The sequence below is a fragment of the Sorex fumeus genome, unplaced genomic scaffold, assembly GCF_029834395.1.
Source record: "Sorex fumeus unplaced genomic scaffold, SorFum_2.1 ptg000002l, whole genome shotgun sequence".
Classification (NCBI taxonomy): Eukaryota; Metazoa; Chordata; class Mammalia; order Eulipotyphla; family Soricidae; genus Sorex; species Sorex fumeus.
The window spans coordinates 7,051,865-7,075,290 of NW_026606059.1; the positions used below are offsets into that span (position 1 = coordinate 7,051,865).

Below are 23,426 nucleotides of genomic sequence, written 5' to 3' on the forward strand. Positions count from 1 at the left end.
CCATATGGTCTACTGAGCATCGCCAGGAGTATCTCTTGAGAGCAGAGCCAGGAGTAACCTCTGAGCATCGCCAGGTGTGACCCAAAAAGCAAAAATAAATAATCATTTAATCTGTAATCTTATGAAAATTAAAGTATGTTCAAATTTATGTCATCCTATTTAAATCTTTGACCGTTCCAATATCCCTTTATGATAGAAAGTAAATTTTTTTTTCCTATTAAGTTTCTTTCTTTTTTTTTTTTTTTTGCAGGGGGCCACACCTAGAAATGCTCAGGGTTTACTTCTGGTTCTTAGGGGTCACTCCTGGCAGGGATCGGGGACAATAAGGGGTGCCAGGGATTGAACCTATGTCTGCCCCATGCAAGGCCAGTACTTGCCCTCTTGCACTGGGTTTGGGGGACTATATGGGATGTCGGAAATAGAACCCTGGTCTTGTGCAAGGCAAGTACCCTACTCTCTGTACTATCTCTAGCCCTGTATTAAGTTTACTTTCTAAGGCTTTTTTAGAGCGTTATTTTATTATATTTTTAAAGATGTGATAGTAATGAGTAGTCAGACTTGTGAATAATTTTTTATTGGATATTTTTCAGGTTGATCCTGCCAAAATATGAGACGGTCTGCAGCACCCAGTCAGTTGCAGGGGAATCCCTTCAAAAAACCCAAATTTATACCACCTGGAAGAAGTAATCCAAACCCGAATGAAGAGATTGTGAAGCTGAATTCAGATAGAAGACTATCTGAGGTAAAATAATAATATCACGGTCCTCCCGTTGTTCATCGATTTGCTCGAGCGGGCCCAGTAACGTCTCCATCAATGAGACTTGTTACTGTGTTTGGCATATAGAATAATAATAATATAATAATAATAATAATAATAGGAGCATGAGCCAGAGAGAGTGCACAGTCGGCTGAGCACATGGTTTACATGCACGTGACCTGAGTTCTAGCCTATATACCACATGATTCCCAGAGTACGGCCAGGAGTAACCCTGCATACAGCTGGGAGTAACATCTGATTTTTTTTTTTAAAGGAAATAAAGAGTTGACTACATAATAGATGATAAAAATTTTGTGTCTGGCAGACCCTTCCAAGATTTTAATAACTTTTTTTAAGAAATGATACTCAATTTGGTCTATAACACAATCTTTTGGTGAGGTTAGCAATACTTCTGTGGCTGGAGAGATAAAGTACAAAGATTAAGGTGCCTGGCTTGCATTCCCACCAACAATGGATGAGAGTTCCTTCTTTCCACCCCCTACGTCCAGGTCAGCACTTGTTGTTCTTGTTCTTTTTGGTATGTACCAGTCTCTGTGTTGTGAGATGGTAATCTCGTTTTGATTTGCGTCTCCCTTATGATTAGTGATGTGGAGCGTTTATTTTTTTCACTTATCCTTTGTGCATTTGTAATTCTTCTTTGAGGAAGTTTCTGTTCATTTTTTTTCCTCCCCATTTTTGATGGGGTTGGATTTTTCTTTTTTTTATTTTGTAAAGGTCTACCAGTGCCTCATATATCAGATAAGGATCCTCTTATCTGATGGGTACTGGGCAAATAATTTTTCCTATTCTGTGGGCAGTCCTTTGTGTATGTGATTTATTGTACCAGAGCATTGTGGTTTGAAAAAATGTTGGATATTATCTGTATCTGCATGATTTTATGGGCACTTGTTTTCCCAGCATGCAGGACATTTCCAGTGTGCACTGGAGAAGAATTTGAACTTGGCTGTTTTGGGGGTGGAGGACTGTATAGATGTCTATGAATCCCCACCCCCTGTTCTTATATACCTATCTTTAAGGTCAATATTTCCTTATTGATTTTTTAAATGTTGTTGACAACATTGACGAGGAATACGATCGACTGGTTCAGCACCTCCATGAATGTGCGAGGAACGCCAAGAGAGAGATAGCCACAAAAAATCGCCTATCTTCGAAAACTCTTGAGCTAGTTCGCCAGCGTGGTTTGGCGCATGCCTCAGGCAACCGCAAGCTAACGTCCGAGCTCGCAAAGCAGTGCAGAGATGCGATCAAGGAAGACCTCAAAGAGAGAAGAGCAGAAGTACTGGTAGATGTGGCAGAAGCTGGGAAAAGTATTCGTAACGCCCGCCTGTCCTTCGCCAACTACAAGACCAAGATGACTGCCCTCCGACGTCCTGATGGATCCATCACATCCTCCAGAACGGCAATGGAGAAGATTATCCATGACTTCTACTCAAATCTCTTCGATAGCCATGTCCACTTGCCGACATACCAAATTCCACAGGATGGGTATGTCGTTCCCAATGTTCTCCCTTCCGAAATCCGACACGCCATTTCGTCGGTAAAGAAACAAACAGCACCCGGCCCAGACAAGGTCAGACCTGAACACCTGAAGAACCTGCCGTCAGTACTCATCAATACACTGGCTCGGCTCTTCACTCGCTACCTGTCTGAATGCAAGGTTCCATCTCAATGGAAAACCAGCAGGACCGTACTACTGTTCAAGAAGGGAGACATCCATGACATTGGCAACTATCGCCCGATCTGCCTATTGTCTGTCATCTACAAGTTGTTCACTCGAGTCATCCTAAATAGGATTGGCAGAACACTAGATGAAGGACAACCATGCGAGCAAGCCGGGTTCCGCAAAGGATTCAGCACCATCGACCATATCCACACGATAACCAAGCTCATTGAGGTTTCTCGGGAGTTCAAGATGCTGCTCTGTTTAACATTCATTGATTTAAAGAAGGCCTTTGATTCTGTTGAGACGGAAGCGGTCATTGAAGCCCTAGCCAATCAGGGCATTCAAGCCCAATACATCAGGATCCTCCGTGAGCTGTATTGCGGATTCACTACCAGGATCTCACCATTCTACAAAGAAGTGATCGTTGATGTCAAGAGAGGGGTGCGGCAGGGTGATACCATTTCACCAAAACTCTTCAGTGCCACCCTCGAGAACATCATGCGACGACTGGAATGGGAAGGAATGGGAGTGAAGATAGATGGTCGGCAACTACACCACCTCCGCTTTGCTGATGACATTGTTTTAATAACACCAAACATCAGCCAAGCGACACAAATGCTGACCGACTTTGACCGTGAGTGTGGAAAGGTAGGACTACAGCTGAATCTTACGAAGACAATGTTTATGAGAAACAGCCTTGTTCCTGACGCCCCATTCGCTCTCAATGGAACTACCATCTCCGAATGCAACAGCTATGTGTACCTAGGTCGAGAGGTCAACATGACAAATGACCTGGCACCCGAGCTGCGCATGAGGAAGAGAGCGGCTTGGAACGTCTTCAAGAACATCGAAGAAATAGCTAAGAGGACGAAGAACCTCCGGCTCCGGGCACATCTCTTTGATTCCACTGTTCTTCCTGCATTAACATATGCCTCAGAGACCTGGGCCCTACGCAAACAAGATGAGAACGCCATTCAGGTCTCCCAAAGAAGAATAGAAAGAGCTATGCTTGGAATATCACGTTTCACTCAAATGAGAGAGAGAATCCGGAGTTCTGACATCCGTCGACGATCAAGAATCAGGGACGCTGTCTCATATGGCAAGGTGTCGAAAATCAGATGGGCTGGTCACGTAATGAGATTTAAAGACGACCGCTGGACTAGAGCTGTTACTGACTGGATTCCACGGGATGTCAAAAGACCGCGTGGCCGCCCACCTTCCAGATGGTCAGACTTCTTCGTCAAGATCATGAACAATCGGTTTGAGGCCCTTCATGTTCCCGGAGCGAACAGATGCCATTGGGCTACACTAGCACGCGACAGGGACAAATGGAGACGTTACTGGCGCCCGCTCGAGCAAATCGACGACTAACGGGAAGTTAAGTGATTAAGTGATTTTTTAAAGAAAATCTGGTTAATCTTTTCAGTGTTTGGGCATGGTGTTAAATTCTCCTGCTATTGTTTCAGTTGATTCCTGCCTACCTGCCTGCTTGCTCCTCTCCCTGGGGCTGTCAGCTCCTGGTTCTGTGCTCAGCAGTCACTCCTGAAACTAGGTGGTGCCTGATACCGAATCAGAGTTGGCTACATGCAAGACAAGCATCTTATTTCCTGTGCTATCTCTGCAGCCCCTATGTACTTCTTTAGACCTGTTAGTGGTTGTTTAATGTATTTTTGAAGCTCTTTCATTTGGTGTATATATGTTAATGGATGATTAGTTTTCTCTATGTAGTGATTCCTCATTATATAATTTCCATCTCATTTTTTTCTCAGTTGTTCTTGATTAGTGAGTAAAGACGATTGACATTAAGCAAAGCAATTGAAGTAAAGGGGTTTATTGGCATTTAAAAAATCAAGTTCTGGGTGGCTTGAACCTGGGCCTTGCAGAGTACACGCTAGCATGTTGAGCTGTCTCTTCACCCATCTCCCGATTCTTATACCCAAAGTGCCACACAGATCTCCCAGGGCTAAGGAAGAGCAGTAACTTGAAAGGGTGTATTAGTTTGCGAGATTTTAGCTGTTAGCTTTCGGCTTTCTAGGTGCAATAGCATTCACTTGCATTTCTCGGCTACTTACATATCTATTTTTTGCTTATGAGTGCCTGCTTTCCTATTCAGTGCCGGCCATAGGGTCCAGAGAGATGGTACAATGGGTAAGCTGCTTATTTGCCTATGGCTGACCCAGGTTTCATCTCTGGAACACCATGCGCGTCCCTCCAAGCTCGCCAGGAGTGATCCCTGAATGCAGTTAGGAGTAAGGAAGCCCTCAGCGTTGCTGAGCCGTGGAGTCCCTGAAACCAAGGCCAGCAAGGGTAATTTGAACCCTCATGTTGCTGTCTCTCTGGTTAGTTGTAACTGGACTCCTTTGATTACATTGGATAATTAGGATGCCCTCTCTGTCTCTGGGTCCTTAACCTAATTACACCTGTAAGTCTTCTTTTACTTTTTGAGGTTACATATTTACAGATCTAGGGATGCCTGGATGCCCCCTGGTGGTGCTCCTGGTCCTCCAGGGACATGCCTGGGGAGAGAGCCAGGGTTGGCTGGCCACTGTTGACAGTTTGACCCTGATGTTCGCTTTTTATTTTTATTTATTTTACTTTTTTTGCTTTTTGGGTCACAACCGGCGATTCACAGGGGTTACTCCTGGCTCATACACTCAGGAATTACTACTGGTGGTGTTTGGGGGACCATATGGGATGCTGGGAATCGAACCCGGGTCGGCCACGTGCAAGGCAAACACCCTACCTGTTGTGCTATCACTCCAGCCCTCATGATGTTCACTTTTAAAATCTGAGCTATTTAAATAGTGTTCCTAAATATTTGGGTGCATTTTTTCATATTTTATTTCTCTTGTGTGTATTCCCAGAAGCAAAATTGTTGGCTCCTATAAAATTTGTGTTTAATTTTTTTTAATGAACTCTTTAATGACTCTTAATCCAAAATGCCTGCACTGTATTCATGCTCACCTCCATTATTTGAAGACTTTTGATTTCTCCATGTTTTCTACACCATGTTTTCTACACTCACATGTTTTTTTTTTTTTTGGTTTAGCTATACTGTTGGGTGAAGAAGTCTCTCGTATCTGGTTTTGATTTGCGTTTCCCTAATAACTGCTATTCTTGATGATTATTTCTTTGGGGGAGGGAGGACGTATTCTTGGAACACCTGGCAATGCTCACGGTTTACTCCTGGTTTTGCACACAAGAATTACTCCTGGTGGTGCTCAGGGGACCATTTATCTGGGATGCCAGTGATTGAACCTGGGTGAGCAAGGCAAGCACCCTACTTGCTGTGCTATTGCTCCAGCCCTTCCTATTTTATTTTCTAAGGGTGGTGAAGTTTGTGCCATAGTGTTTGAGGGCTACTTCCTGCTTGGGGGTCACCCCCATCGGTGCTGGGGAAGAAAGAATGTGGGCCTTAACCCCTACATGATTGTTTTTTGCATGTGCTTATTAACCGTTTATGTGTCCATTTCAGAGGATCATCTATTTATGTTCTTCTTGATGTCAGATTATTTGCCTTTTATTATTGAATTTTCAGCATTTATGTATTCCAGGTACAGGTTCCTATGAGATCAACAATTTGCAAATGCCCGCTCAAGTCTTTCTTTTATTCAAAATTTTGTTTTTGTTTTGGGGCCACTCCTAGCTCTGTGCTCAGGTCACTCCTGGTGGTGCTCAGTAGACCATATGGTATTTTGGGAATCAAACCCCATCGTCCAAGGCAAGCACCCTGCCCACTATACTATCGCTTCATCCCCTGATTTATTTTCCACTTCTACCTTCTCTCTATTGAGGTTTCTGTTGTGATGACCAAGGGTCACACACATGCTTGGTTGCAGGAGCCGGGGTGATAGTATAGTGGGTATGGCAGCACTGTAGTATAGTGCTGCCTTAGTATAGTGGGTAAGCCGGGGTGATAGTTCAGTGGGTAAGGTACATTGCACACAGCCAACCTGAGTTGGATTCCCAGCATCCCATCTGGTCACCCAAGCCCACCAGAAGCAAACCCTGAACGCAGAGCCAGGAGTAAGCCTGGAGCACTGCTGGTGTGGCTCCCAAACCAAATGGCATCAACAACAACATGAAAAAAGTAAAAAAGCCTTGTGTGTGGTGTTTGCACATGTGGCTGTGGTGCTCACCAGGAGGCACACACTTCGTTTCGAGTCTTTGCACATGTGTATTCTGGGACTAGCTGCCATGCTCATGCACATTCTGGTCTGAGTGCTCCGAGGTGGTGCTCCTGCTTGTGGGGCCATCTGGGGTGGCCCCTTTGGTTGCAGTGCTCATACCTGGCTCGGCACCAGAAGCCGGGCATCCTTTTGGTGCTGGCGTCCCAGAGCTTGGCACACGCAGGCAGCACTGGAATTCATCTATATTTGCTTTTCAATTTACTTAAGTTACTTTGCTACTTGGATCTATAGAAACTGGTAGCTTTACTTTAAGCTCGGACACTTAGTTTGGGCATTGGAAACTGGATTTAATTTTGGTATAAAATATGTATTTCACTCTTTCAGGATGCTACGAACAATACTATCCTTCAGTCACAAAATAATTCCAGAGTAAGCAGTTTAGAACTCCCTGCTGGAGAAAATACTAGGAAATTGGATCATGGGGAGCGGTACAGTGGACAGTCCTCTTTAGAAGCCTCTTCAATGACAATAGCAGATGTACCTCGGACAGGTAAGGTTCACTTTACTTTTATCAGGTTTATGCTTGACTGGTTGTATTATAGTATTATTCAAATGGATTATTTTTCAGAAATAAATATGTTATATTTGAAAGTTACTGATGTAATAGCACTAGATTGTTGGCAGTTTAGATTTTTTGTTCAAAGTTTGTCTTTAAAGACCAAATTAATAACCATGTAATTAAAGTCTTCAATTTTATAATCGGTGTGTATAGAATATTTGTCGCTGTAAACCTATAGATTTGGTCCAATATGTGTTATTTTCCTCTGTATGAAAATACATTGTATTTACCAATTTGATATAGGGACTTGGGGCCGGGTCAGTGGTGCCTGGGTCCCCGCCTTGCAGGAAGCAGTGAATAAGTCCCCTCGTACTCCTGAATACTGGCTGAAATCACAGTGCCAAGATAGAAACGGAAACTTTGGCATGTCACTACCAACTGTGTGAGGGCTGTGTGTCACCCCTGGGTGTGATCCCCGTCACTGCAACAACACAGCAGAGGGAAGGGAAGTCGGGGCAAAGGTGTGATCAAAAATATGTCTGGTTCTTTTTTTTCCCCCCTTAATTTAAACATCTTGGTTTACAAAGTTGTTCATGATATTTGTTACAGGCATTCAGTATTCCAACACCAATCCCACCACCATTGTCTTCATTTTCCCAACTACACCCGAAGCCTGCCCCCATAGCAGGCCTGCACTAATTTGTTTTTTTATTGCTTGTTGTCACTAAATGGCTAACAGGATGATAAAAAAATATTCCAGTAGAGGAAAATTTGTAAAAATTGTATCTTACCCTGAGGACTTCACACCACGTCTGAGGGTTTACCAAGCTGTTGTTGCAAGCCTGTGTGTTAATGTTTTTGTTAGCTGACATTGGTTGACTTTGTTAGTTTGACATTGGTTGACTTCTGCGTTTCATCCCATCCAATCTGATGTGCTGCTACTGGGATGTCAGTGTTGTAGAGTTTGGGTATTCGTGGCTGCATGCTCCAGAAAATCCAGAATATTAAACTGGGTAATCTGGTCAGAGGCATGGTGGGAGATTTGGGTTGTGGGAGCAACCGCCGGGCTTTGTTGTGGTGGGAATTTGGTCCGTCCCCATTCGAGAGTGCCCAGAATCCTCAGCTGGGAATGGTAACTCAGAAAATTTGCTGCTAATTGATCTCCTTGGAGATTTCTTAAGAGTCTCTGGAACAAGGCCAGTACATGAGCTTACGTGTGGTGGCGGTGGAGTTGTGGGCTTTGTCTGTTTTGTTCTGAGGTCGCACCTGGCAGTCCTCAGGGGTTGTTCCTGGCTGTTTGGAAGTCACTCACTCCTGGGTTGTGCCAGGGACCAGACAGTACAGAATATCGGACTCAGGCCTCTGGATGCAAATCATGCTCTCCAACACATTGGACCGTCGTTCCAGCCTTTAATTAAAAATTTTTGTTTGTTTGTTTTTCTTTCTTTCTTTTTTTTTTTTGAGTTTCTGAGCCACATCAGGTAATGATCAGGGATTAGTTACTCCTGGCTCTGCGCTCAGGAACTACTCCATATTGGATGCTGGGGATCAAACCCTAATAGACCACAGGCAACGCAGGCACCCTACCTGTTGTACTCTTGCTCTGGCCCCTGATTACACAGTTTTCAAATCTAAAATATATGAAGTCTGGGGAGATAGCTCTGTGGGCTGGACCGCATGCCTTGGATTGCAGGACTGATCCTCAGATCAGGCCCGGTACCACGTGACTCCTGAACAATGCTGGGGGACCCTGTTGCTCCTGAACGCTGGGGGTGCAGTGGGGCTGGTGGCCCGGGGTCTGAGCAGCAGTATGTGGGACTGAGTAATTACCTTCAAGGGGTGTGACCTCAGGCTGCAGAGCACTGCTGGGAAAGGCTCCTCCCTCAATAAATAGGGTTTTGGGAAATAGCTCAAAGGGCTGAGAGCAATCTTCGCTGTAAGAGCCCCAGGTTCAACCTTCCACCACCCACATGGACCCCCAGCACCCTTGGGTTAAAAAATAAGCAGTGGTAATAAATGAAATGAGTAAAATCGTTTAATTTACTATCTTCATTGAACAGCTTCAAATCTGTTAAAGTGAAAAAAGGAAGGTGTAACGTTTCAGAAAAATCATTTAACAAACTCCTCCATTGTTGAGTCAGTTACTGATCATAATTCTTTTTTCCTCCTGTAAGAGATCAGAATGTCAAAGGCAACATTCAGACTATAATTTACCAAATTACATCTTGTGTTTTTTTTTTTTTTGCACCACACCCAGTGGTGCTTAGTGGCTGCTCCCAGCTCAGTGTTCAGAGCTCACTCCTGCAGTACTTGGTGTGTTTGAGCCTCTGCATGCTAAGCATATGCTCAGTTTATCAAGCTGCTCTCTCTCTGTCTCTCCCCACATCTCTCTCTCTCTCTAACACACACACACACACACACACACACACACACACACACACACACACAGTAAAAGAGTAAAGAGCCTGTTTGGTCTATATATCACACACACACAAACACAAACATATATATGCACACAAAGTAAGGAGCTTGCCTGCACATGCACACATGTGCACACACACATGCACACACACATGCACACAGTAAGAGCCTGTCTGTTCTATAGAATAGTAAATGCCTTCTTCATGATACTGTTCAGAGTGGATTCAGTGATTTGTGCTAGCCACCGCCCCTTCCTTCCTTCCTTCCTTCCTTCCTTCTTTCCTTCCTTCCTTCCTTCCTTCCTTCCTTCCTTCCTTCCTTCCTTCCTTCTTTGTGTGTGTGTGTGTGTGTGTGTGTGTGTGTGTGTGTGTGGGCCATACCTGGTGGTACACAGGGACTGCTGCCAACCCAGCACTTAGGGGTCCCTCCTGGTGATGCTTGTAGGACCACATGGTGGGTAGAACCTGGACTTTTTTACGTGCAAAGTTTGCACTCAATCCTTGGAGCTCACTCTCATGTTAGCCCTTGAAGGAAGTTTTTTACTTTGTGATGATCAATATATTTTAACCTCTGAATAGGTTCCCTTATTGACAAAATTTTGTATTTTCCCCACTGGCCAGTCCCTTAATGCTATTTATGTGCCCTGATATCTTTCCTCATAGTGCTATTTATGTGTCCGGATAACTTTCCAAAAGCTGTAACTGGTGTCAGGGCAAAGTTCAGAGGATCTTGTGGAGTCCTGAGCAAATGCTTGGGGTTATTTCTGTGGCAGTGTAATTGTTACTCTCTCTGATGATAGGCTTTCTCTTTCTTGCTTCCTGCTTCCCTCCCTCCCCCTTTCCTTCCTTGTTGTTAGGTGAATCTGCTCTTTGCCTGGTTTCTCTCACAACGGTCAAATCTGTGGCAGAAAATGATCATTGTTTACTCCTTGACCCACCAGCATGCATCTTTGTTTTTCATGGCAGCTGATCATCTTTTTTTTTTTTTTCTTTTTGGGTCACACCCGGCGATGCACAGGGGTCACTCCTGGCTCTGCACTCAGGAATTATCCCAGGCGGTGCTCAGGGACCCATATGGGATGCTGGGAATCTAACCTGGCTCGGCTGCTTGCAAGGCAAACGCCCTACCCGCTGTGCTATCACTCCAGCCCCGGTAGCTGATCTTACCAGAGAATGATGATATTAGACTCTAGAAAATATTATCTTATGTTGCTGATTTTGGACTTACTGTGGGTTGTGCTATACTTTCTCACATTGAAATATTTGTGTATTTCTTCATTCTTCCCAAGGATCTAAAAGTCTTAGAAGTCGAGGTCAACCTTTTTTGTTTCGTTTTTGTATTGAACTACCCTCACTGGTGCTCAAGGATGACCTCACTTGGAGTTTTGTGGAGGAGTTTTGGGTGGTCACTCCTGGCTGTGCTCAGGGAACTGTGCTGTGACCTCTTGCATTCAAAACGTACACTTAACCCAAGTACCTGTTGGTGCTGCAACACCAATTCAGTCTATTTCTAAGCACCGGTTATATTAAGAGTTTTGCAAGGTTTATAATTTTAAGTTGAATTTTAATTCATGTATTCACGTGGTCTCCAAAGAAACTTTGATATTACAGTTAGTTCTTAAAGAATATTTGAAGTTTTCCACATACATATTCATCTCTTTCCTCTTTGGTAATAAATGTCCGCACCCTTGAGCAGCTATGTGGGTTTCTGAAATAATTCACCAAGTATATTTTAGGCAGAGGGAAACTTTATTAACTTGCAAAGTAAGGGCAAGTGACCTTTTCTCTGGTCAGTAAGAAGAGCCAGTGTTGTCCTTTGTCAGGGTGGATACTCCCTTTTTTTTTTGGGATGTGAACCCCAACCTCCGGGAGGCCGTTTATGTGACTTAGGCCCAGTGGTCAGGCTGAGGATGGTGTCTTCTTTTTGGTCGGAAGCTGCCTGCATCCTGCTGATAAGTATTTTGCTGATTTGCTGTAAGTTAACTTCTGGGATCCCTGGTATGGATCTGGGTTTGGAAACAGAAGCCTGCTGAGACTCCCTGGAGGGCAGCCTGGGTCTTATCTCTATCTCGCTGGTTGTCTGCAGTTTATGACCTGACTCTTCTGGTGGGTTCCCTGCTGGCTTCCTGAAGCTTGGTTTGTGCCTGGGAACAAGGAGTTTGTTCAACAGTTTTTGTTTTGGAAATAGATCACCCCTTAGCTTCAAAATGAAAGTTCTGCCCTACACACATCAATAAATTTTTTTTTTTAACCTCGTGCCCTGTATTTGCACTCCCAAGTAAAGGACCAACATTTTTATTATTTCCTTAGACTCTGCCAGAAAGAAATATTGGGCTAAGGTAAAGCCCATCAGCTATCTCTCGAGGCTCTGTGCTCAGGAATCGTTTCTGGCAGGGCTCAGGGGACTTTATATTATGCCGGGGATCGAACTCGGGTTGGTCATGTGCAAGGCAAGTGCCCTACCCACTGTACGATCTCTCCTTTCCCCCCCATTTTCAGTTTTTTAAGGGACACCCCCCATACCATTTTCTGTGGAGTCTGTTCCCCTGTCCAGAATCACAATAGCATACCAGGATTTCTTTTTCTTCATACACTCAACATCATTTGTTATTTTCAATCTTAATTTGACAAAGGCCATTCTCATAGGTGTGAAGTGACATTGAATTGTGTGTGTGTGTGTTTGTTGTTGTTTTTTGGAGGGGGGCATCCTGCTGTGCCCAGGGCTGACTCCCGTCTCTGCACTCAGGAATTACTCTTGGCGGTGCTTGGGGTAACATATGTACTGCCCGGGACTGAACCTGAGTAGGCTGCATGTAAGGCAAACCACCCTGCCCGCTGTACCAATGCTCTGCACCCCCTTCCCCGAGCCTCCATTGTGACTAACGTTTCTTTAATGATGTGATATTAAACAATTTTGTCCTGTTGTTGTGGGCCATCTGTTTGGATTCAATCTTTGGAGAAGTGTTTGTTTAGATCATTTGCTCTCTTTTTGATTAGATTGTTTATATTGTTTCTGTTGTTAGCTTGTGTGACTTCTTCATATTTTTTTGGTTATTGTTGTTTTTTAAAATATTTCATTTATTTTTTTATTGAGTTCTGTGCTTTGTAATGTATCACTGATAGTTTCCATGCACACGATTCCAAAACCACACCCTTCAGCAAGAGATGTGGATTTGATCATCCCCTAATCTAGAGCTGCAGCAACAAAACAGTGCCAATGTTTAATGAGGATGTGGAGCAAAATTCATTCGTTCATTGCTATGGGGGCCAGGGAAAGAGCAGAGAGAAGGGCTTTTGCCTTCCACATCTCCCCCTGGGTTGGATTCTTACTGGGCTGGATGCGCATGGCTGAGGGTGCCCCTCTAACGACAGTTGGTGTTCATCATTTCACTCCATCTGGGCCCAAGTCCACAGCACTTGGGAGGCCTTCCACTCACCGACCCTGTCGGCTTCAGGTGACCTGCTGGGCTGCTTGCGGACAGCCGAGCATCCTCGAACTGCAGTTGGTGTGCATCCTTTCAGTCCTTTTTCTCAATGGTGGGCGGTGGGCCTTTGGGCCCGTGTATGCTCTCAGGATGCTCTGAGGGGGGCCACAGGTGAAAACCATGTAACTGGGGATGGGAGGGGAAGAGAGGTCACAGCATGAGACCAGGGAACCAAACAGTACCAACAGACTTGGGCCCAGATGGAGTGAAATGATGAACAGTAGGACAGTGGGACCGGAGAAGGAAACTGGTCAGGAAAAAGGCTGAGAAACACAGGCTCTTAGGCCTTCGGTCACACTTTTTTGTTGTTTATTTTGGGGCCACACCTGGCAATGCTCAGAGGTTACTCCTGGCTCTGCATTCAGGAAAACACTCCTGGCAGTGCTCGGGGGACCACATAGGATGCCAGGACCAAACCAAGGTCAGCCACATGCTAGACAAGCACCCACTGTAGTATCTCCTTGGCCCTTCAGCCACACTTCCTTCACACTGACAATGCAGGGCCAGCCACAGTCCAGTTGCTGATGTACTTATCTGGATTCTCCAGGAAATTTCCACTACCATCTTCATGTCTCTTCAGGTCTCTGTGTGGCATCACTGAGTTCCACTGAGTTCTCTGATAGGAATCCATTGACTGAGGGTGATGCAGGCAGGCAGGCAGGCAGATAGGGAAGGCCCCCTCCAGGTGGTGGCAGTAAATTTCCTGGGAAGTAATAGCTCTGAAGTTGCAAAGACTAGCCTTGCAGAAAACAGGAACTAAGGCCTGATAAGACCCTCACCTGGCATCAGCAACAGACCCTGAGGAGATTGGACCCCTCTCATGTAGGAAATTCCTCGAATACCCTCAAGGCCTCTCCCTTAATCCAATTAACTTTAGTGATTCAGCCCAGAGAAGACTTCAGAACATTCCAGACCAAGACATCCTGAGAAGAGAAGATACTCTACAAAAGCCACCTTGAACAAAGAAGTGTGCCTTATGCTGCCCGAGCCAATGTGCTGCTTGTGCCCATGTGGCCGACCACATATGTCACCCACATCTCTCCTCTTGAGATGTATACTTTCCTGCTTTCATGTCTAATGCTGGGCTATGTGTAGGGTTTTCTCTGCCCTTGGAGAAGCCCGCGTTATCTCTTGAGCGCGTTACTCTCCACTCTCTCACTTTCTCTCCCTCCTTCCCTTCAAAACCTCAAAATAAAAAACCGTAATTTCACTGCTCGTCTACTCCTGAAACTCCTTTCTGTGAGACGAGACGAGACAAGAACCCAATAACCCTGGGTCCTGGGAGGCAGAGGCGGATCGGGAGAAAGTGACCATCTCTCCTCCCCACTTCACATGAGCCACCCGTGGGGCCCACCGACATCAAGGTGACACTCTTTGTCCAGCAGGACCATCTTCCAGCTCAGCGAAGCCCCTGTGCTTCCAGGTCCCACTGGGAACTGTGCATCAGGCTTTCTGGTGGGAGAGGAAGTCTGAGTCCAGCCTCCACACAGGCTGGCAGGCTGGGCTGAGCACACAGGCCTTGTCTTCATATATTTCGGATGTAGGTGTATACCTTGTCAGCTGCATGTGTGTGTGCATTCCGGTTCAGAGGTTGCTATTTTTGTGCGTGTTACTTTTTTGACTATGGAATGTTCCCATCCTCCCTCTCTCCTTCCCTCCCTCCCTCATTTTCCATTTTTATTTTCGCAGTGTGGGGCGCCGGGGTGAGGGGGAGGGGTGTTCTCCCGATGGTGCTCAGGGACCTACTTGTTATTCCCAGTGATACTGGGTTTGGCAGTTCAGGTTGGAAGGTTCAGTGGCAACAGAGCTGCTTGACCCCAATGGTTTTGTTTGGATGACTGTAGCTTCATAGTAGTTTGAAATTTTGGGTACGGTAATGAGATGCCCTCTTACTTGCTCTCCCTCCTTCCCTTCAGTTTCTTATATTTCAATATGGCTTTGGCTGTTTGAGGTGGTTATTTAGTTAGTTTTTGGACTGTGCTCAGCAATGCTCTGGCAGGTGCTACTCCTAGGTGTGTGCTCAGGGATCTCTCCTTATGGGGCTCAGGGAACCACATGGGATGCTGGGGATTGAATCTCGGTCGACCCTGTGCAAGACAAGTGCCCTACCCATTGTGCTATGGCTCCATGCCCTGTTTGGGGTATTTTATGATTCCCTACAAACTTTATTGTAGATCAGTTTTAGTATTTGAAGAATTACATTGAAATTTGGATGGGGGTTGCACTGGATCTACATGGTAATTTAGGTGGGATGGTTCCTCTGACAGTACTGATTGTTCTAATCCTAGAACATGGGCTGTGACTGTCACTGTCCTCCCGTTGTTCATCGATTTGCTCGAGTGGGCCCAGTAATGTCTCCATTTTGAGACTTGTTGTTACTGTGTTTGGCATATTGAATACATCACGGGCAGCTTGCCAGGCTTTGCCGCACGGGCGAGATAACTCTTCGTAGCTTGCTGGGCTCTCCGAGAGGGGTGGAGGAATCGAACTTGGGCCGGTCATGTTGGCTGCTTGCAAGGCAAATGCCCTACCCGCTGTGCTATGGCTCCAGTCCAGAATATGGGCTAATTTTCCATTTTCCAAGGTTTTCTATCTTTTTCTTGAAGGACTTAAAGCTTTCATGGTATAATTATTTAACATCTTTTGTTGAGTTGATTCCTAGTTACTTAATGTTTTTGAACACTATTTTGAATGGAGTAGACTGATCTCTTTCTTTGGATCTCTTTCTCTTTCCTTTCTTTCTGATCTTTTCCTCTTTCTTACGTGGTTCATTGGCATGTAGGAATGTGACAGATTTTTGTATGTTGAGTCAGTGGCCAGGTGCTTTGCTGTATTGGATTATTCTTTCTAGGAACTTTTTTGGAGAGGGGTGGGATTTAGGATCTTCTGTGCATAACATATCACTTGCCAATAGTGATAATTTGACTGTTTTTCTAATTTGGATTTTTAAAATTTCTTTTTCTTGCCTGACTACTGTGGCTAGGACTTCTAATGCAGTAATGAATAAAAATGGAGACAGTGGCCATCCTTGCCTTGTGCCTGATCTCAGGAGCAATGCTTTCAGTTCTTTACACCATTGAGAATGATACTGGTCCTGAGTTTGCTATAGATGACCATTATTATCTTTTTATTTTTTGGGCCATACCTAGCAATGCTCAGGAATTAATCCTGACTCTTCACCCAGGAAATTACTTTTGGCGGTTCTCTGGGGACCATATTTGATGCTGGAGATCAAACCTGGGTTGGTTGAGTGCAAGGCAACCCTCCTCCACTGTACTGTCAATCTGATCCCAACCACTGCTATCTTAGGAAAGGTTCCTCTCAAGCTTTTTATTATTATTATTATCATTTTTTTTGCTTTTTGGGTCACCCCGGCATTGCACAGGGGTTACTCCTGGCTCTACACTCAGGAATCATTCCTTGCGGTGCTCAGGGGACCATATGGGATGCTGGGAATCGAAACCGGGTCGGCCACGTGCAGGGCAAATGCCCTACCTGCTGTGCTATCGCTCCAGCCCCAAGCTTTTTTATTATTTTTAAACATAAATGCATATTGGATCTTGTTGAATGCTTTCTCTGTATTGATTGGTGTAATATTTTTATCTTTTTTTGGTGTGGTATATTATTTTAATTGATTTTTATGTGTTGAATCATCCTTGCATCCCTGAGATGAATCTCATTTGATCTTGGTGTCTGATCTTTTTGATATACAGTTGGATTTAGCTTGTAAGATTTTTTTTGTTTTGTGCTCAGGGCTTACTCCCAACTCTGTGTTTAGAGATCCCACCTGGTACTGCTCACAGGTCCATATATGATGCTGCTGATTGAACCCAGGTTGGCTGCATGTAAGGCAAACTCTTACTTGCCATACTATATCTCCAGCCCATCGCTTTGTTAAGTTTTTGTTGAGGATTTTGGCATCAGTCAGGGAAATTGGCTTGAAATTTTCTATTTTAGTAGTATCTGTCTACTTTGGGTATTAGTGTGGTATTGTCTTTGTAGAATCTGTTAGGAAGAATTTCTGTTTCTTCATTTTTTTTTTCTTTACCTGGTGATGCTCAGGGGTTACTCCTGACTCTGCACTCAGGAATTACTCATGGAAATGCTTGGAGGACCATATAGGATGCCAGGATCAGACTTGGGTCAGACATGTACAAGGCAAATGCCCTGTCCACTGTACTATCATTCCAGCCCCTCTTACATAGCACTGTAGCATTGTCCTCCCGTTGTTCAACGATTTGCTCGAGCGGGCCCAGTAACGTCTCCATCGTGAGACTTGTTGTTACTGTGTTTGGCATATCGAATACGTCACGGGTGGCTTGCCAGCTTTTGCTGTGCAGGCGAAATACTCTCCGTAGCTTGCTGTGTTCTCCAAGAGGGGTGGAGGAATTGAACCCTGGTCTGCTGGGCCGGCTGTGTGCAAAGCAAACGCCCTACAGCTGTGCTATTGCTCCAGCCCCTCTTAAGTACTTTTTAAAAAATAGCTTGAGTAGTAAAGGCAGTAAGTCTTCTTTGCAGGCTTGATATACCCCAACAGCAGCCCACCTGTACCAGAGCTTTCGTTCCTGTTTAGATTCTTAGTGTTTCAGTTTTCTTGTTTGTGATTGGCCTATTTAGGTTTTCTCTTTTCTTCTTGCTCAGTCTTGGAAGAGTACCTGTTCCTAAAAATCTTTTTCCTTTATTTGGATAACCTGGGCTTGCTCAGGGTGGGTCAAGCCTGTATGCAAGGTAAGCATCTTATCCACTATACTATCTCTGGCCCCAAATCCATCTGTTTCTTCTAGGTTCTCCAGTTTAACTTGGAAAAGTTATTCATAGTAACCTCTTAAGGCATCTTGAATTTCTGAAGGGTCTGTTGTAAATTTTCCCTTTTTCTCTCTAATTGAATTTATTTGGGCATTTTCTCTCTCTCTTTTTTTTTCCTCATGAGTTTAGCCAAAGGTGTGTCTGTTTTGTTTGTTTATTTATTTTAAGAATCAGCTCCTGGTTTTGTTGATTATTTGTTTTTGCTTTCTTGATTGTTTTATGCTTCCTTGGTTGTTAATTCCTGACTATGCTCAGGGCTTACTCCTGTCTCTCACTCAGGATCAGTACTGGAGAGGCACAGGGTACCATGTGGGGTGCCAGGGTTAGAACCGATGTTGGCTGTGTGCAAGGCAAGCTCCCTACTTGCTGTCTTATTGCTCCAGCCCTCAAAATGGCTTTTTGGTTGCCCCTTCTTTTGTGATGCCAGCTTGTGTTTTAGCTTTAAGGTTGCAGATTAGGTCTTTGGCATTCTGAGTTCTCTGATTTGCTCTGATTTGCTACTGTATTTCTTTCAGTTCCATTTCGCTGTATTCTTTAATTATTTGCATCAGTTTTGGTTTTTCAAATTGACTTTCTCTTCCAGAGTGCCCTTCATTTCTTTGATCACGTTGAAACCTTACTCTGAGGTCCTTCTTGAATGGTGTCAAAGTTTATTGAATGGTTTTCGGGCATCCCTTGACTTCTTCTCCTTGTGCCTTTGAAGCTAGTTTCCTTAGTTTTTTCATTGTTCTCTGTTTTGTGGGTGATTAACTATGGGCTGCAAGCAACAGTGCAGGTTCAGACAGTTGATGCCCGCACAGGATCTAAGGATGTAGCTGCAGATGAAGGCTGGACTGCAGGGAAAAAGTGAGGGTGGTGTGTGGTGCATCCCACGATTTGTAAGGGGGCAGTCACCAGTGTGGGCTGAGGCTGCGGTGGGTTCCTGTGGTTTTCTGGCTGCTGAATGAAGGTTAGGGTTGCATGGTTCCTACTAGAGTGGGGGACATGGCACCAAGCTTGTGGTGGTATGGGGAAGCGGGGGGTGTTCCTCGCCTCTTTAGCAGTCCCAAAGATGGCAGTGAGGGTGTGAGCTGAGCTTGAAAGGTAATTCTGCATATATGTTTTTTTGGGGGGGGGGATTGGGGGTACCTATATCTGGCAGTGCTCAGGGCTTACTCCTGGCTCTGTGCTTAGGGATCACTCCTGGTGGGACTCGGGGGGCAGTGTATTGGGTGCCGGTGATCCAACCTGGGTCGGCTGTGTGCAAGGCAAGCACCCGACCCGGTGTACTATCTGTTTGGCTCTTAAAAGTATAATCTTAAGAACATCAAGAGAAGATTGAAGAGGGGGTATAAGATAATCATGAAACATATACGGTATCCATATGATACATACACCGTACTAAACAGTTTCTGTCCTATCCAGGTCTATCCTAGAGGTTTCTGTCACTCAGACTTGAAGGGGTAACTGAGCTCTATTCCATCTGGGATAAAGAGCTTTTTAGTTGTCACATGAAGGCATTCGTCACAGTATACTGGTCCTCCTGGTCAGAGAGATACCTCACAGGGCTGCTGCATGCAGGAGGCACAGTTCCACAAGGAACTCCACTCTCTCTCTTTTTTTTTTTTTCCTTTTTGGGGCACACCGGCAATGCACAGGGTTACTCCTGGCTTTGCACTCAGGAATTACTCCTGGCAGTGATCGGGGGACCATATGGGATGCTGGGAATTGAACGCGGGTCGGCCGTGTGCAAGGGAAATGCCCTTCCCACTGTGCTGTCGCTCCAGCCCCACCACTAGCAACTCTTGAGCACAAAGTGGCGGGTAGCTCCTGAGCATTACCAGGTGTGGTTCCCAAACCAGAAACACAAAAACTGGCCCTCACTTCTGTGAAAGGAGACCAATTCTACTTAGAAGTAGTAAGATGCCTTGAAATCACAGTGTGGGCTTGGAGAGAGTGCAATGGGTAAGGTGCTTGCTATGCACGTCGCTGATCTGGGTTCCATCCCCAGCACCCCACATGGTCCTCTGAGCCTACCAGGAGTGATCCCTGAGCACAGAGCAAGGAGTAAGCCCTGAGCACTGCTGGTGTGGCCCCCAAATAAGTAGATTTTCTCTATTGAGATTCTATATTTATTTATTTATTTACTTACTTATTTTGCTTTTTGGGTCAAACCCAGTGGTGCACAGGGCTTACTCCTGGCTCATGCGCTCAGGAATTACTCCTGGCGGTGCTTGGGGGACCATATGGGATGCTGGGAATTGAATCTGGGTCAGCCACATGCAAAGCAAAGCCCTCCCTGCTGTGCTATTGCTCCAGCCCCGAAATTCTATATTTATTATGAGATTTCTATCACTGAATGTAGTTGTACTATTTATTTGATACTATCTTGCTCAATTCAGGTTTTGGCTCCAACCATGTTTAGTATGTATTGATTTTCTTTTGAGAATGATTCATGTTGTCTTAATTCTTCTTTTGCTGAATAATAGTTTTGTATCTTAGATACTTTTTGTGTATTTATCATGAGTTTCTGTATTCTGTTTTAGTCTTTGGAACAATATTACTTTCTATTTTGTGTTTTTCAAACTTGCACTCCATTGGACAAACGCAAAAAGTTTTTTCTCTGAGTAGCAAGCAGCTCATATTTTTGCTTAATTCTTTGGTCTCTTACTGGGATGCTATGCTCTGACCTGTGCATACGTAATTAAGGGTTATTATGATATTTAGGTATAATTTATATGGAAACTTTGGCATAACCTTTTGACCACTCTTACCTCTAGCTCTCTAATTACTGAATTACTACCTATAATTTTCGGTTGTTCTGGTTGTCTCAAACTCACGGTTGTCAGGTTTGTCAAGTTTCCTGTTGGAGTTTCAGCCTCTTTCTGTGCTGAATTTGCCTTACCTTCAGGCAGGAACTGTAAAACAAAATGTTAACCTACACCACTTTCTTTTGAGTCTTAACATCTTTGCAAAATATGCTGAATCTTTGTATGTTCCTGTGACCTCAGGTACTCTTTGTTTTCGTGTTTGTTTATACTTTGCAAGTTTATAGTTGTTCTGGCAAGAGTACTTAACAACATACAGTTAGTACAGCACTAACACACTGTACTGCTAGTACAGTATGAAGGTTTTCCATCATAGAAATGACACAAAATTAAAAAGAAAATTCTTTATAGTAATGTATAAGAACTATGAGAATATGTTTTCCATCTACCGGCTTTCCATGTATCATTTTGTGTGTGTGTGTGTGTGTGTGTGTGTGTGTGTGTGTGTGTGTGTGTTGGGGGTGGGGCGTACCTGGCAGTGCCTAGGGCTTATTCCTGGCTCTGTGCTCATGTGTTACTCCTGGCACACTTGGGAAAATATGGATGCTGGAGATCTCTCCAGGGCACAAACAGGGTCCTATTGCTCCAGCCCCCCATATCACATTTTTCTCCTTTCTTTCTCCCATTTGCTCTTACTTTACTCAAACACTGTTGCTTTTACTCCAAACCAGTTCTCCTTTAAGACCTATGTGCTCATTTCTTTTTCTGCCTGATATTTTCCTACACTAACTTCATTTACACATGTGTTCACTTTCATTAAATTGTTACTTTATATAAAGATAAACGCCCTCCCGTTGATCATTGATTTGCTCGAGCGGGCCCATCTCCATTGGAGACTTTGTTGTTACTGTGTCTGGCATATCGAATATGTCACGGGGAGCTTGCCAGACTCTGCTGTGCGGGCGAGATATTCTCGGTAGCTTGCCGGGCTCTCCGAGAGGGGCGGAGGAATCGAACTCGGGTCTGTCATGTTGGCTGCGTGCAAGGCAAACGCCCTACCGCTGTGCTATTGCTCCAGCCGGAGAGTTATGAAAGAAACTGTCACTGTACTCCCGTTGTTCATCGATTTGCTTGAGTGGGCCCAGTAATGTCTCCATCGGAGACTTTATTGTTACTGTGTTTGGCATATTGAATACATCACGGGGAGCTTGCCAGGCTCTGTCGTGCAGGCGAGATACTCTCGGTAGCTTGCCAGGCTCTCTGAGAGGGGCGAAGGAATTGAACTCAGGTCGGCCATGTTGCAAACGCCCTACCACTATGCTATCACTCCAGCCCTATAAAAGAAACAATCTGTGTAATCCTTATGCCCATGATCTCTTGAATATATGCAGATGTTCTTAGGTATCATAATATGTTACACTTTACCATTGTCTGTTGAACTCTCTTCCAAAATGGTTATGTTATCACTAGTGTAGGAGAAAATTTTTGTACCTTACTACATGTTATTAAGCAGTTTGACTGTTGCTCATTGAGTTAGCCAAAAACTGTTGTGGCTTTTTTGTGTGTGTGTGTTAGTTTTGGGGTCATACCTGGTCCCGCTCAGCTTTCTCCTGGCTCTGCACTTAAGGGATAATCCCTACAGGTCTCTGGGGATCATATGGGTTGCCATGGATTGAACTTGGGTTGGCTTGTGTGAAAGGCAACTCCCTTGCCAGTTGTACTGTCTCCCTGCCTGTGTTGTGATCTTTTAATTTCCATTTCCTTTATATGTTTTTATATGTTTATATTATATTCTTCAAATTCTGTTTGTATTCTACATTAGTTTTTGCTTCCACTTTTTTTTAGTTTGTTATGTATATATATATATATATATATATAATATATAAGCACACAAGGCTCAACTTTCAGAAACATGTTAGTAACCTCTTATAGAAGGGCTTAATGGCCCCTGGGTCAAATACATTGATTTTTACACACTTTCCTCTAAAGAAATACAACGATCACTTGGATCTTGGATCACTTTCAGCAGCTTATTTATAACAAACAATACAAAATGAATTTTATCAGTTCTGCTTTGGGACAGGAGTTGGGGTCCGGGATGGGACCCAAATACAGTGGTGGGAAGGTGTTATGGTGGTGGGATTGGTGTTCCAACATTAAATATAATCAAATATTGTGATTTAAAAATTTTTTAAATTTTAATTAAATTTTTTTAATTTAAAAAAATTTAAACAGACTATAAAAAAATAAAGTGCTGCTGGATCCTCAAAAAAATAAAAGTTTGAAAAAAAATTTATTAGTGAATCATTCTGGACCTGGGTTTTTGGTTTGGGGAAGATATTTGATGACCATTTCAATTTTCTCAATAATAATGGGTGTGTTCAGATATTCCAGATCTTTTTGGTTCAGGTTTGGGAGGTTAGCAATCCAAAAATTTATCCATTTCTTTAAGGGTCTCTTGTTCCTTACATAAAGATTCTCAGAGTAAACTCTTATGGTTCCTTGAACTTCTGTGGTCTATGTTGGGATAGCACATATTAGTTCCCCCAGTCTCTGGCGACCCAGGGGTCACACCCATAAGCCGCTCCCTACTGACACCAGATAGATAATCTCATTGGTCACCCTCCAGAACTCACGGCTGATTCTCCCTGAAGGGAGCATAAAATGAGGCTCCCATAACCATGCCACCCAACTCCATGCCAGGCTGTTATCACTCAGGGAACCCCAGAGTGGGGTGGGTGAGAGCCCTCCCCACCCCAAGGGACCCAGCCCCAGCAGTCAACCTCCACTACCTAACTCCCGCCACGCAGGGCCGCTTTGCGGTCATCATAAGACACT

At 44.3% G+C, this 23,426-nt stretch overlaps 1 protein-coding gene across 1 annotated transcript; it reads left to right on the plus strand.

Annotated features, from left to right (window-relative positions):
• Positions 1-607: 607 nt before the first annotated feature.
• LOC130021727 (DNA repair and recombination protein RAD54B-like) lies at positions 608-8,388 on the plus strand. The gene is made up of 4 exons (XM_056112520.1): positions 608-742; positions 4,430-4,432; positions 6,956-7,121; positions 8,312-8,388. Exons 1-4 carry the CDS (start codon positions 608-610, stop codon positions 8,386-8,388), a joined length of 381 nt encoding a protein of 126 aa, XP_055968495.1.
• Positions 8,389-23,426: the final 15,038 nt, after the last annotated feature.